This window comes from Protopterus annectens, chromosome 6.part0 (assembly GCF_019279795.1).
Source record: "Protopterus annectens isolate FY-2018-M chromosome 6.part0, PAN1.0, whole genome shotgun sequence".
Lineage (NCBI taxonomy): Eukaryota > Metazoa > Chordata > Ceratodontiformes > Protopteridae > Protopterus > Protopterus annectens.
In genome coordinates, this window is record NC_056737.1 from 1,367,717,683 (window position 1) to 1,367,734,585 (window position 16,903).

General features: G+C 35.5%; 1 protein-coding gene across 1 annotated transcript in view; it reads right to left on the minus strand.

Moving 5' to 3' along the window:
• Window positions 1–1,880: 1,880 nt before the first annotated feature.
• Window positions 1,881–16,903, minus strand: part of MUC13 (mucin 13, cell surface associated) — a 117,001-nt gene continuing 101,978 nt past the window's right edge. Inside the window, exon 5 of the mRNA XM_044073755.1 lies at window positions 1,881–2,820. Coding sequence (XP_043929690.1) covers window positions 2,788–2,820 — 33 coding nt within the window. The 3' untranslated portion in view covers window positions 1,881–2,787. The remainder of the gene's footprint in view (window positions 2,821–16,903) is intronic.

A 16,903-nucleotide genomic window follows, 5' to 3' on the forward strand; every position in this document is an offset into this window, starting at 1 on the left:
TATTAAAATTTGAGCTGCAAACATATATACTGATTTACTACTTGACTGCAGAGAGTCAAATTTTTGGAAACCTTTAGCTGTATTTGTTTTACTGGACCGGTTTTAAGATAGCCATGAGTAAATAATTTGAGTTCAAGAGATGTAGTCCTTGAGTATGCTTTTAAGTGTCCCCTTTACAAACTTCTGTATTGTATTTTACATGATTTGATAAGAACTACTAGAGAGTTTCTGGCTACCAGTATTATTTTCCTCATAGATTTTTTTGTTATTTTCCCAGATACATAGTGTCTGCTTGTTCACAGCTTACTTACTATGTAATAGCCAAAGCACCACTATGGAGGCATAACAATTCAAGAGCTATTGCAGAATTACAAGGATCCTAATAGTCGGTTAAGACTGGAATGGACATGGAACTGATTTTGTGATTCATACATGTTGCAAGTTAATGCCTCCATAGGTTGACATAAATATAACACTGTGCCTAACCTGATAATGAAAGCATCAGTAAGTATAGATATGTGTATATGTATCTATCAATATATATATATATATATATATATATATATATATATATATATATATAGGTTCATAGGTTTGTACTAAGCTAACTGCCCTTGCGAGCCATTTTAAACCTAGCCAATTGTCCCTTGTGAGACTCAAGCTCTGCACCTTGTGTTTGTAAGGCAAACACCTTAACCATTAGGCCACCCCCCCAACCTTTTTTCTTTTATGGTTGGAAACATTTTTTTAAGTTGTTGCAAACTGCTTTCACATTCTGTAGTCCATGTGATTTATTTTCTAGGAAGGCCTTTCAACAGTTCAGCAATGAGTTCCACCAAAGTAAAAAAAAAATATGAGAAACAGTCTATGGTAATAGCTCAAATACACTGAACCTCTTTTCTGTTGGTAAGTCTGGGGATTTCTGCTGTTTGTTGTCATTGCTATTTCTGTTTGCCAGGAACTACAAGAACTGTGATGAGTGAATATAACAAGATATATAATGTAAAGCTTCTGTCTAAAGCACAGAATCTTGGCTTGAGTTACAGTGAGCCTTCCTCAAGTTGCAGAGAAGTCCTCAAGACTCCCATATATATCAAAAGAGTAGTTTGAGCCACTCCAAAACTGGCAACACAGAAGTAGACAAAACACACACGCTCGCACGCACGCACACACACAATCACATACACATTACCTATGTAATTTTAATGAAATACAGAGATGCTCTCTTAAACAGTGCTGTAGTAATTTTAAGGCATGCTTACTGGATAGTCTGTTCCACTGCTAACTACTGCCATTAAGGCTTGGAGTAGGGTAGAATGCATTATTCTTCAAGAGAAGGCTTTGCCAAAAATCTCAGCATCTTGTGTCTTGCATCCATTGATCCTGGTGGCAAACTCTCTGGCACTATAAGGAGTGGCTTTAGGCTGCTGGCTCCTGACAGCTAAGCTATTGTATTCTAGCACCACCATGTACATCTCCAAAAATAAAAAGCATTGGGCCAATGGACAACCTTCCCCCTGGCATTAAGACCTAGAACAACGTCTCCACTCTCCCTCTGATGGCAACCCTGCTTTCATCTAGTTTTCTCTGGATAGCTATTTCTGGAATATTTCACTGATTGTTACAAATAAATATCAAAATTAGAAAAAAATGGGTCAGATATTTTAGGCAATACCTGCCAAAATTACACAATGAAATCTATTCTACAATCTGGATAAGTCATTAGCTTTCTTAAAATAATTTTGATACATATATAAGAAGAATAAAGACTCAGCATAGGATTATAGTGATCAAGATTCTTCAAAGGCCAGTAGGTTATAAAATTGACAAGTGTGAATCGATGATTTACATGGAAATATGACAGTGCCACATTTTGCAAATATACACAATCTTCAGTAGTTTAATAGCAGACATGTTTCTTTTAACTTAAATAAATCACAGCAGCCAGTTTTGAAAAATGTCTCATTCAAAAGTAGAAGGCTGGAAAATACCAGTTTTAGGAACTGGCCCAAATGCATAAAGAGAGCAATGCCTAAGACATACTATGAAGTAGTATTCAGACTACGTGAATCATTATTACAAATGTTATACACAAAAATTTGAAATACTTAGAACTTTTTTGTATACTTTTTTGTCTAAAATCAAGAGTCATCACTCACTGTGTTGTTTGTTTAATAGTACCCAGCTAGCCATTTGATATATCATTACATTAAATAAAATTATGTACAGAACACTGTACAATGTAAATAATTTCCTAACTCTTCTGAAAAAAAAATAATGGGAACACATTCTAAGCTTCTCACGATAATAGCGGAGAACAGGAACTCTGCAAATCTTAAGAAAATGAACTGTTATATGAACATTCAATTACTTGATAAATGTAATAGTGAAAGCATTGTTTTCTTTTGCTTCATTTTTCCATCTTGTATTGACAGTTCTTCCTTTAAAAAATTGGAATAATTATGAGACCACATGTCATGCATTATACTTTTAAGTTGATTTGGAATATACTGGTTATAGTTTACAGCACTGCATAAAATTCCTTTAAGAATAATGAATATTAGAGCAACACAGGTTACACAGTTTGCTGTCAATAATTATTTATAGATAATTACAACACACTGAAATCCATGATGGTACTCTGATTCAGTATTCATCTTTGTGTGTTTAAAATTAATTTAATGTCAATTTTATATCATGATGTTATATTGTCACTTTCTTAATGTAATCGCTGATGTAGTACTGATATGTTCATTCTTAGCTTCTCTTCATGAATACGGTTCAACTTCATCTGTATTTTCTCATTTCAAGCCAAGGATCCTGGAATAATAAATGTGACTGTTAATTAATTCAAACTCGTTAACTCCATTCAAATAACCTATAGAGATAGGATTGACAATAGCCTGCAATATTTTTATTAGAAAGCACATAAAAGAATTGCTGCAACAGTTTCTACTTTACACACTGATGATATCAGTTAACCTGGATATGTATGATTACCTTACAAATAAATGGGCTTTACAGTTCTACTCTCTTAATTTCTGGAACAATATACAAAAAGGTAAAATGTTTTCAGTTATGTTAATGGATTGTGATATGCTAGAACTCATGAGCATTCAAAAAGAAGATTCATACAGTCATCTATCTGAATTTGCATGAAATAATTGCACATCTGAGGTATAATATTAGATTTTTCCAACTGTTCAGGAACATTTTCTATACCAAAGACCACCCCTTTTTCATCCTTAAATTATTTTATTTTCAATTTTGAATGAGCCCTTATACATCCTAATGCTTATATGATTGAACACTAGATCAAAACTACTGGTTTCAATAAAGGTTAATAATTTTAGGTCTGTCTTCCTTTTTAATATAAAATACTTCTTTAAGTTTTGTGAGAAGCTTGCTGTAGTATAATGGGGCCCTGTTATCAAGCCCAAATTTATCCTAAGCAGATAACCTATTTTTCACTGCTTTGTCTCTTTGTCATCCAAAAACTGTCCCAGAAAACTTCAATGCTTTTTGCATCCTTAACTAGGCTAAGACCTCTGCATTGTTTTCTTTCCAAAGAGTAGCCCTAAATATTGGTTGAATTTCATTCTTCCAGAATAAACTCGTATTTTTAACAAAGTACTGAAAGGACTACCCTGCAAATATGTTTCCATGTTAAAGATAGGCTTGAACAATTCCTTAGCCTTCTATTAAAGATCGGTTCCAATGTAATTCCTAGGCATGTGGTCCAACAAATTTTCCATTTGCCCCAATGCACTATCTGGTTAAATGATTTGCTCAAAGTCACTATAGTCAGTTGAAGGAGGAGGGAATCAAACCCTGTACTACAGGAAGCGACTGTTAAACAGCTTACAGTCTTAATGCTGTGTGCTAACTGCCAGATTCAGATATATTTATAAAGGTCATAGTCACTGAATTCACTTAATAAAATAATTTTCCAGCATATCTCATAGTAATTTCTGTTGACAATATAAAAAGTTTTCACCATAGAGGCTAACGTGTATAATTCTCAACCAGATACCACCAAAATGACTAGCTCTTTCTGAAGAGTTAATTTCCTCCAGGAAACCATGCCTAATCCCCTTACCTACCAAATGAATTCCAGAATTTGTGTAGTTAGATACCTGGACTCTTCTGTGAGAAATGTAACAGATGCAAAAGAATGAATGTCTGAATTATTTGAATGAGTTGCCAAAAATTCCAACAGAAGATTGCTTCATTTTATTAAAAAATGATCATATGGATTCTGTAGAGAATTATAATATGAGCTAACCAAACTATTAAGTTCTGTGGCAACGGAGACTCCAAGGGATTTTATCAATCAGTCCTTCCAAAAATATGGAAATTACTGCTTAAAGTAAGGTAAATGGTAGAAATTAATTACAAAGGATGCTGTCTTTTCCTGGTTTTACTTGTAACAATATAGGGCTAAAGAATTGTCAATTCAACCATCAGTGGTTCTAATTACTGCTTCAAGTCATCTAATTATAAAGGTATATCATCTGTGTATGATAACTGGCACTACTATTGTTATTTACAAACATATCCGACTTTCTAATGGCCTCAATGTAAACATCAAGGGTGCAAGGTAAAATCAAGAAAAATTTGGAATAGTGGCAAACTTGTTGCTGAACTGCCCACTAATCTGAAATACCTCTTAGAAATAGCCTCCAAACTTCACACTAACCAAAGGGCTTTGATACATTGCTTCTAATAAATCCCAGGGAAAACCAACTCCTTCAGGAGTCTACAGATATGTATATATGTGTGTGTGTGTGTGTGTGTGTGTGTGTGTGTGTGTGTGTGTGTGTGCATGTGTGTTTGCAGATATATATATATATATATATATATATATATATATATATATATATATATATATTCACTTCAGAAGCTCCCAAGAAGTCGAATCCACAAAAATATAAAAACGCAAAACCACGAAATTAAAAATCTCGCACACTGGAAATTTTGAATTTCACTGTACTACCGCGCACACACACACACACACACACACACACACACACACACACACACACACACACACACACACACACACACACACACACACACACACACACACACACACACACACACACACACACACACACACCATTCTCCTTGCACACACACATAACCTCTCTACTACATGAAAGCAGGGGGGCAAGCCCCCCCAACCCCCCTACTTAAATATTCTCACTCCAAGACGCACTACATACAAACACACACAAAACACCACCACACAAGCTACATTCTCGTAGCACATAGATATCACAGCAACAAAACACACTGACACACACCACAGCCCCTACCCAAAACCCTTAACACACACACTTACCTGAATAAATAACCACAGCGAAAGTTCAGAAGTGCGAAATTCAAAATCTCCGGTATTCAAGGTTTTGAATTTCGAGCTTCTGAACTTTCACTGTTCTGTTGATTCGCTTGGGCGCAAGATACTGAAATTCGATATTTCAGTATTTTGAGCTTCTGAAGTGAATCTATATATATATATATATATATATATATATATATATATATATATATATATATATATATATATACACATACATGCACACACACACACACACACACACACACACACACACACACATATATATATATATATATATATATATATATATATATATATATATGGGTCTACTTCAGAAGATCGACAGACCATTTGATCGACATTCATTTGGTTGACAACCAGTATTCAAGGCACTTAACAGGGATTTGCCCCCCCTCCCCAATGGTGTGCGACCCTGGAGTTGATATATATATAGTTTGGGGGGGTGTTTAAAAGCATGAAAATACAAGAAAAACTACACATTTTAAACGAAAATAGGTGGGGTCTTCACCCCCCACGCCCCCTAACTATATATAACAACTCCAGGGTCGCACAACATTGGAGAGGGGGGGCAAATCCCTGTTAAGTGCCTTGAATACTGGTTGTCGACCAAATGAGTTGCGATCAAATGGTCTGTCGATCTTCTGAAGTAGACCCACATATATATATATATATATATATATATATATATATATATATATATATATATATATATTTATAGTGTATAGTCATCCCCTTTGGCAAAAACAAAGTGCCCACAAATTACCACATAGGTGGTAATCCATTAAGTACAGAAGAAGTAATTAGGGACCTGGGGACCCAAGTTGATAGCAATCTCTCATTTGACAACCACGTGGCCAAAGTGGTTAGAAAAACATTTTATATAGCCCACCTAATCATGAAGGGATTCACATCTAGATCAGGGGAGGTCATCGTGCCTCTTTACTCATCCCTCATTAGACCCATAATTGAGTACAATGCCCCTTTTGGGATGTACCTTACCAGACACCTGCAGCAACTGGAAAGACCCCAAAAGTACCTCACCAAGAGGATCAAAGGGCTCAAACAGATGCCATATGCTGCCCGGTTAAAGAAACTCCAGCTCTACTCAGTGGCATACTGCCTGTTCAGAGGCGATCTGTGCCTGATGTATAAAGCCATGTCCAACCCAGAATTAATGGACATGCTGCACCTCAGAAAATCCAAATCTCATCGAGCTACGCGCTCGAGAGACTTGAACCTCAGCACTGAAATAAATAGGACATGCTGGAGGGACAGATTCATAACCCAGAGGCTCCCTTCACTCTGGAATAAAATCCCAGTCCAGGTTAGGCAGAGTCCCTCATTGACTCTCTTCAAGAGGAATCTTGATGAGTGGATGGGAGATCAAGACTTCAATATGTTCTTTTTTGCATAAAATAGCTTAATTGTATATACTACTTCCATTTTGTTAACCTTGAATTTATTTTATTTTATAGTTTTGTTTTATTAAAATCAAATATTGTTTTGTACTCTCGATTTTCTCCCCGGGCCTCTGCTGAAAATGGATATGTATCCAGCTGGACTAGCCCGGTCAACAAATGTAAAATAAAATAAAATAAAAATAAATAAGGTTTACCCCGGGTATCACTTCTGTGTCACTGTTAGACAGAGGCACAGTATGCTAACCTCGAAAAAGGGCATAGCAAAATAAATTTAAAATGGGTGGTGAAAGCCAAACACATTCTGGCTAGGCTTATAAATGCCCTAGGGCAGATAGCCTAGTATGAACCTATGAACCTATATATATATACATATGTGTGTGTGTGTATGTATATCTGCATACATACATACATATATATATATATATATATATATATATATATATATATATATATGTATGTATGTATGTATGTATATATATACATATATATATATATATATATATATATATATATATATATATATATATATATATAGATATATATATATGTATACATACACACACACACACACACACTTACTTAACCTTGTCAAATGTGTTTTTGGCACCAAAACTCATTACTAGCAATAGCTTATTTTGCTTTTTAGCATCTTCAAACAATAGTAATGACTTGATGACAATGCCAAATGTCTGTCTTCCTTAGGCAAATCCTAAGTGGCCATTATGTATTATTACTGTGTGTTATAATACAATTCAGTGATCCAGAACTGACATAAATAATTTGTTTTAATTATGTTTTGATATTGGATGATGGTGTGATATGGCGTGGTTCTTTGCACCTTGTTTCGGCATAACTGAAAATGAGGCTGTCTTTCAACTCTTAGGTACCCTCCTATCTTGTAGTATACTGTTAGCCAAGGATATAAAGTCCAAGACAAAGTTGCTTCCTAGATTTTCATACACGTCCATTTTTATTTTATCTTAGTTTGGTAATTTCTACTTATTTGCACTCTTAAGACTTCTTCAATTTCTTTTCTAGTGAATGGGGCTACCACCATGTTCCTTAGTGACTCTATCAGATCAGGATGTCTCAACCCCTGGTGATACTGGATAGTCTCCTAGAAACATAATCGCTACTCTACCTTCAGCCTATACAGAGACTCATACAACTCTGCAAAAGAACTCAAAGTTCTTATTAGGGAAAATATCTTTTTACTCAGTAGATGAATATATAGTCTTAGTAAATGACCTGCTTATGGTGTGCTGCCCTATCTGGACAGACAAAGATTTTTTTGCTGATGAGGCATAGGGAAAATATTTCAGTCTGAATTCCCTAACAGCAAAGACTGTCTCAGTTTTAGCAAGTGGTCTAAGAAGTTGTAAGGAGCAAAAGAGATACTTCTTATTCCTCATCTCAGTGCTCAGGATTAAACATCAACATTGTTATATTTTTTCTAAGTTAAAAATGCCACATTTTGATGTTTACTTCTTTAGGCTGCTATAGGGCATATATATATTATCAATACCTTTTTATGAGCATCACAACCTACATCTTCAAGCTACACCTGTTCCCCATTATTTCCCTAGTACTGATTATACTGCTCCTGTTACTAAGACACAATTCCCCATTATTCCACTGGTAATGATTATACTGCTCCTGTTACTAAGACATAATTCCCCATTATTCCCTGGTACTGATTATACTACTCCTGTTACTAAGACATAATTCCCCATTATTCCCTGGTACTGATTATACTACTCCTGTTACTAAGACATAATTCCCCATTATTCCCCTGGTACTGATTATACTACTCCTGTTACTAAGACATAATTCCCCATTATTCCCTGGTACTGATTATACTACTCCTGTTACTAAGACATAATTCCCCATTATTCCCTGGTACTGATTATACTGCTCCTGTTACTAAGACATAGTTCCCCATTATTCCCCTGGTACTGATTATACCACTCCTGTTACTAAGACATAATTCCCCATTATTCCCTGGTACTGATTATACTACTCCTGTTACTAAGACATAATTCCCCATTATTCCCTGGTACTAATTATACTGCTCCTGTTACTAAGACATAATTCCCCATTATTCCCTGGTACTGATTATACTGCTCTTGTTACTAAGACATAATTCCCCATTATTCCCTGGTACTGATTATACTGCTCTTGTTACTAAGGCATAATTCCCCATTATTCCCCTGGTCCTGATTATACTGCGTCTGTTACTACAACACAAAGACTTCTCCTTTGTGTATTGATCTGTCATATTACAATGTCTTCAGCTTTGCAATATGACAGATCAATACATCATATTTTCAATAAATTAGGTATTTCTCCCAACAATCAACATGCTAGAAGAGGTGTGATTTGAAAGAGTGATCTCACCAATATTAAACATGTTAAGAAGGTAATTATGCTGTATAGATATAAATATCTTGCATAAGCAAGAAACTGACTTATAATAAGAAAAATGGTACATTCTGCCCCTAATACACATATGTTTTTCCTAGATTCTTAAATTTCATTCTCTGAAAATGTCTAGTATAGAAGCTTCTTTGTTCTACAGTTTTATCGTGCTCTTGTCCAAATGAACCTCATCTAAACTCATTAGTGTGTTCCGGTTGCAAACAATTAACATACAACTTTCTTTGAAGGCCTGCAGTTTCGTCATCCCTTCTAGTCCATGAGGAGGAATACACATTGATCAATATGAGTTTTAAACCTTCTATTGAGAAAATACACGTAACATATTTTCTGGCTTAGTCAATTAATTCTCTCTCTCAGTGATGGCTTAAAGAAACTCCTTTGTGCACAAGGATATCCTCTTCTCATTTTTGTATCGGTAGAAGTGCATTTCACCACATCCAAATACACTTAAGGAACTTATTATGATCAGTCATTGACCTATGTTTGCAGTATCATATGAAAAGCTGGTTTATTCTAATTACAATATACAAAGAATATATGCATAACAAGAGAGGTAAAACCATTAATATTCAAGGATAAAATTACATTACACATATTCTTCTATCAGACTAAGATCTTCACAGTTACTCATGTGTGTCCCATCCCTATACCCTAAGCTATAACTTCATCTGAGTCTGTACCTTCTTTAATTTCTGTCAACGTGTACTTTTAAGCCCTGCAGAAAAATAATAAGCTAACACGTTTTTAAATTTATTTATATATAATGCATTCAGCTTTCAAGGAAAAGACAAATCCCCTCTTGTATAGATGGGGATCATAACCACTGATTTGTACCTGCTGTCCATATGCACTCAAAGGCCGCATTACACACTCTAGATAAACAACAAACTTAGATGGATGAACCAAATAACCCTGTTTACTCAAATATGAGCCATAATACAGTCCATACCCTCTGCAGACAGTTTGTATCTATTTTTCATCTTTTTCAAAGTTGATAATCAAACCCTACACCTTGTGTATATGAAGTAAACACCTTAACCATTATGCAAACCCAACAAAATCTATCCTAACAAATTCACAAACGCATATTCTTCCCATATCTAGTGCAGATCCTGAAGATGTTCGGTATAACAGGTTGTCATACGTTGCCTTCATTATTCAAGAAAGGGAAAGGGGAGTGAGTGCATCCCTTCTAGAAATGGGTCTCACATAAATAAAACACTCTATTCGGTGGAGTCGGTGTCTTGGTCAGTAACATAAATGCAGAATGAATAATACTGTTCCTTTAATCACTACTTATATCCTTGAATTTTGCAAACATATTGACAGATTATGCAATATCATATCTAGAAGTATGTAAGTTCATATTAATTCTTTCATTATAATATTCCTTTTGCAAAGAAAGGATATAATCAACTGACGAAAAAAATCTTTTTGACATTGCAAAAGCAACCAAAATAAAGACACTCTCTCTGAAAGTCTACTGGAAATCTCCCATGGCCTCTGCTATAATGACTATGATAGTAGTCGTTTTTAATTATTTAATTATCAGACTGAAGTAGGATGGCCTGAATGTCTACCCAGTAGGTTGGTCTGAATGTCTACCCCTCTTTCTGAGCACACAGCAATTAATGACTATAGAGATCCTGGTCAGAAAGTTACTTGAATCATCAATACATGCCAACATTAATATATTAGAAAACGTTTGGCACATAATACACATACTGCCTTACCTTTCCACTGCTTTCAGAAATGGGTTGCAAGGACCAAGGCTGACAGCTATATTCTCTCAGTGTTTCTTCTGAAAAGGGAAAAAAGTTCTACGTGCCTTGTATGTTTTTGCCAGCTTCATGAAGTAGAAGGGTCTTATTCTTCCACTGGCATTACTGCATTTTCATGTGTTCCAGGCATATCTCCCAAACTTGGTAACCATAGTTTAAATATAGCTGGATGGAGGATCTTTAGTTATTTGCACAGTCTGATGGAAGGCAAAAGGGTTGCTCATGGATAGGCTAGGACTGGATGGCACAGAGTACCTCTACCCTCACTGACAAAGTTCAAGACAGATAAAAAGTAAAACTCCCATGTATCTCAACATGATATGTTCATCATGACAGACAAAATTGACAAAACACTGCGATAATTATTTTGTGACGCCACCTTTGGGGAGAAAATGGTGCTCCTATCTGAGAAGCTCTCATGTTAGTGCAAGATATGGCGGCATTTCATGCAGCAACATTAATATACTGGAAGCAAGATATGAAGGCATTTCATGCAGCAACATTAATATACTAGAAGTTATAGAATCTGTTTAGGAACAGGTTTCTATGATCTAAGATGCAGATAGGCAGCATTAAACTGATTCAGAAAGAAAGCATGAAAAGAAGAGCTTCAGCAGAAAAAGTCCAGGCATTTCCAAATAAAATCGAAGAGCTGGGAAAAAGAACCACGTGTGTATTATGAGGATAGTGGGCACTTCTGAATCTGCTGGATCAGAACACCTAAGGGGATACATTTTACAGTTGTCATAACAAACAGAGCTAAATCCAGAAAAAGTGGGGATATACAGGATCAGGAAAGGTAATGCAAACACATCAGTTCTCTGAAATGTTGTGATGATGCTCATATTGTTCTGCAATAGCAAATGATGAGGTCTACATGACATCAGATCACCCATTACCAACAGTTCAAAAGATAGATGCTAGAAAACCAGATATAGTCCAGGAAAAGAAAACAAAAGTAGCATTGATCATTGAAATCGCCACATCCAGTGACTACAGTGTCCTGCATACAGAGAGACACAAAGTCATAAAATATCAGGATTTGCAGGCATCAACAAGAGCAATGTAGAAGAAAGATGCCCAGATAGTTCCAGTATAGTAGGAGCAATGGGTCTTATAAAAAGAGTTTACAATCATACTTAGATATGTAAGCAATACATGTAACTCCATATGAATTTCAGAAGGAGTCATTACTGGGCACATTGCGGGTGCTGTGAAGAGCACTTCTGGCTGACATCAAAGAGTGAAACAATGATAATTTCATGAACTTTAATCATATTTTGACTTAGGAATGGGGTCTATTCCCATCATGATATTAGAAACCAAAATATTTGATGAAATAAAAAAAAACTGTATGGGGGTACTCTTCCATAACTGTACTGGTAGACAGACATGGTGCACATGTTCTGTATATTTGTTCTGTTCAGAGATGCATGTTTACTCTACTTGTTTGCCTTTAATTAATGCATGACAGTTGTTGCCTCCCTATCTTTAACTACATTTTTTGGCACTTAAATTGAAAGGTTTCAAACAGAATTTCACTTCCACCACTGTATGCTTTGTTTCTCACATTTCCTCAAAATCTAAATCTTTTCATTTCAGAGTGCTGGAACAATGCTTCTTCAATTTTCTTGGCACTAAAAGTTGTCTTGTCTGTTCTGTAAGCTCCACCAACTACTGACTTAGCTAAACCATTATTATTTGAAATTTGTTTCCTTCATTGACAGTCAAGTCACCAAGCTGCTGCAACTGATTCATACCTTTAGGAAGGTTATTTTCAGTATGACAGCCAAATGGAGGCGCCTGTTATGATGCATGATTAGGCATTCTTTTATTTCTTCAAGGTTAGCATAAACACAGGGGAATTGTATTACTAAATATAGAAAGAGGAAGCCTTTTGACAGGAACTTAGGGCCAAAAACAATTAAAATGATGACTTTTAAGGTATATTGGACTGAAACTACCAAAAAAGTGTATTCACATATTTTCTTCTTCTATACTGGAAATCTAAATGCTAGAAGCACACAAGCAAAAGTCTTTATTTAAGTTATTCCTGTTCATTGAAAACATACACACTACACATAATTGGTTCCAGTGTAGTGACAGAATTCCTTCCTGCCAGGGTTATTGCTTATCACTCATGGAGACTCCCTGGTGATTGTTTACACTTCCAGTGAGAATATGTCCATATTCATTCCCACTCCCATCACATCATGGCTTATCCATTAGCATAACTACCTGGAATTCCTGCATATCATGTATCCATAAACAAGTCCAACTATTATGTCATTGCTAATTAAATAGCCCCATCTATGTATTCATATCACAAGATATGTACCTAAACAAATCACAGCCCTTAGATACTTAACATAACACATTAATTGCAGATTTCACTACCCATCCACAAATTGGTAAACATACACCCCAAACACTAAATCTTCACAGAGATTCTTGGACATCATCAGTGCTAGCTGTCTAGACCAGATAGCAACCTCCTTTATGAGAGTCTCAAATGTACTTGACCAGTTTTTTACAAGTATAGCACAAATATGTTCCGGACTTATTGCTGCCCCATCAGAGATCATATAAGATCAGAGTTCTGCCCTTTTTTCATAAGAACCCTGCCTAGCATGCCATTCAATCTAACTATCTTCCGTGATTTCTCCAAGTTCAATCTTCTACCACTTTTTGATGACTTAAATGGATTTAAGTCTTTTGTCACAGAACAATGACTTGAAGTTCTGTCAGGGTATAAATGTTTTACTGTAGCAGGCACTCTAACAAGAAACCAGGGACAGGTGTTACGATAGGGATTAAAGATAGTTATGAGACCTGTGATAATTACATGTTCAATGATAACGCCAACGCTATAGACTGTGTAACTGTGACTATAAAGACATCCCTGGAACATATAACAATTGTTGGAGTGCATAGACCACCAAAGTCAAATGCTGATGACCTAGAGGAATTCATACATTTCTAGCACAGGAGGGAAGAATAATATTAGCTGGGGACTTAAATTTACCAGAAACAGACTGGAATAATATTGATTCAACAACGTTAGTAAGGAAATTATTCACAGTGTATATTTAGGAACAATTGCTTCAAATTAAAAAAAAAAACTATCAGGGAATGGAACATAAACGTTTGCATTCCTAAAGAAATTGCTGTTACTTCAAGTCAAGTTTTACCATTGTTGATGTGCAGTGATAATAGGGTTATAACGGTTAATTGGTTGCTATATAATTCTGCCAAACTGAAATATAAGCCAATGCACAGAAGGTTAATTACAGATTATATGGAAGCAAAACAGACATTATGTAAAACTAATTGGAGTGATGTGTTCATTAGAAAAACGTCAGATGGAATGTGAAAAATTTTGAAAGAGAAATTGTTTGAGTGGAAAAAATTAAAAAAAAAAGTTTAACATCAGCATCTACACATACAACATCAGGGGGCTATATTTCCATGTGAACAAGATACTTGATTAAGGTGAGAGACAAAAAAAATATAAGAAATGGAAAGGAGGTTTAAACTGCAGCTTTGAAAACTGAAATAAACAAGCTGGACAAACAAATTAAAAATAATGTGAGACAAGATCAAGAAAAATTTGAAGAAAATGTATATAAAGATATTAAGTATAACAGGAAACCTTTTATAGATACATAGGATGTAGAAGGAGTAAAAATATACAAATTGATATACTGTGTGTAGATTCTAAAATGTATTCCCAGACACAACAGATTATAGATATATTTACAAAATTGTATACAAAACAGTTGGTTCCACAAAGGGGGTGAACCAGGTAACCTCAGATACTGGAATCAAATTAGATTACATTGAAAAAGAACTCTGCAAACTGGATTCTAACAAAGTACAGAGAAGAGACGGAATTAGTAATAATGACCTGAGAACACTTCAGCAAAAACTTACAGTAGTATTATATCTATTATTTACTATTTACTAGGTGATGTAAATATGGGGAGAGTCCTCAAGACTGGCAACATGCACTATTAAACCTATTTTTAAGGGAAAGGAAAGTAGGACAAACCCAGATTCATACAGACCCTTAAATCTACTTTGATGTTGTGGAAACATAATGGAGAAGGTAATATTAGATATGTTATTGTCAGAACTGGATAGGTTGGTACTTGAAACCATATATCACCATGCATATATTGAAAATAGATCTATTACCACCTGTAATATGATGTTCTATAACAATATAATAACAGCTATAAAAATTGTGCTGTGATGTAGTTTATATAAATTTAACTTCAGCATTTGACTGGGTCATACACAAAACACTGATCAATAAATTAGAACATCTAGGTATTGATGTACTTTTGATAAGATGATAGTTGCATGGTTTACAAATAGGGCATGGCAAGTATCATAGAGCAACTGGACAAGTGACATCCTTGGTTACAGTCAGGGTGTCCAACAGGGCTCTGTCCTAGGTCCTTGTTTAGGTTGCATCTTTCAGACCTAAGTTTTTCATCTGAGGTGTTTTACAGTCTATATACAGATGATTTGAAACTGGGTAAACTGATTACTATGATCCTATACGTCAAACAAAGTACATCGCTAACCCTCTTCAAGTGCAGCCTTGATGAATGGATGTGCAACCACAAATTTGTCCCAGGGGTTCCACCTGTGTCCCTCATTGACATGGGCAACAGGTGCTGATTGAGGTTTCCTTTTGGGGATAAACTAGGCTTGTAAGGGCCCCAGAGCCATTAGCCTAGTAATCTCATATGATCCTATGATCCTATGTGTTACAGATAAGACATTTCTGCAACCATTGGGTAAGGGAGAATAATATGCTGACAAATACATGAAAAACTAAGCATATGATATTTGGGAGACATAAATTGAAAGGTGAGTATTTAATAAAGCACACTGTGATTGAAACTGTAGATTCATTTAAGGACCTGGATACATGGGTACATCCAGCTTTGAGTTTTTCTAATAATATAGCTAATTCTTTAATGATAGTTATAGAACTACAGGTTGTATAAAAATATTTATAAAGTCTAGGAAATCAGAAATAATTAAGTCATTGTTAGTTAACATTAGACCCAAACCTGAGTATGGAATAACAATATGTGAACCTTATAAGAAAACATGCATGAGTAAACTGGAAAGAGCACAGCAGAAATATACCAAGGGCACCCATGGATGTGAAAATTTAAGTTATTATGAAAGACTAAAAACTCTGAACTTGTACAGTGTCTCTTACAGATATCTAAGAGGAGATCTTATTCAGGTATAGAGGGCATTTACAGACAACTACTTCTGGGAATGTTTGGAGTTATCAAAAAGTAATAGAGAATCATCAGATAACCTATGTAGAACATTCTATAGGAATGAGACGTGTACTAATTGGTTCTCTGAAAGATCAATTGATGCATGGAGCAGACTACACAAAGTATAGGTCCTTTTTTTTAGTTTGGGCACTACAAGCATAGTCCTGTCAAATTAACCCATTCCCTTCCCTTGTCTAATAAAACATACAGTAAGTGCCTGCTACATGGACAGGTAGGTTCCCATCATCTCCCTGGCCAGCCTGAAAGACATGGGCATCCTAAGGCAATGTAGCAATTGTCTTATGTGTACTGACAACCACTTACCCCTGAAACAAACAAATACTTTAGGTGAGAGATGCAGTTATACCATGAAGTCAGAGACAAGACTCTCACATAAGGGTAAATCAAATGCCAAACAGGTTCTCACCACACAGACATTTTCCACACTAAATAAGGACATGATACATAAACCCGCATATGTGGAGGTGCTCACTAGTAACTTAGCAAAAAATCAGAGGCCTCCCAAACAAATCACACTTACACACATAATGCAAAAAACAACCACAGCACATAGTAACGCACACACCAGTG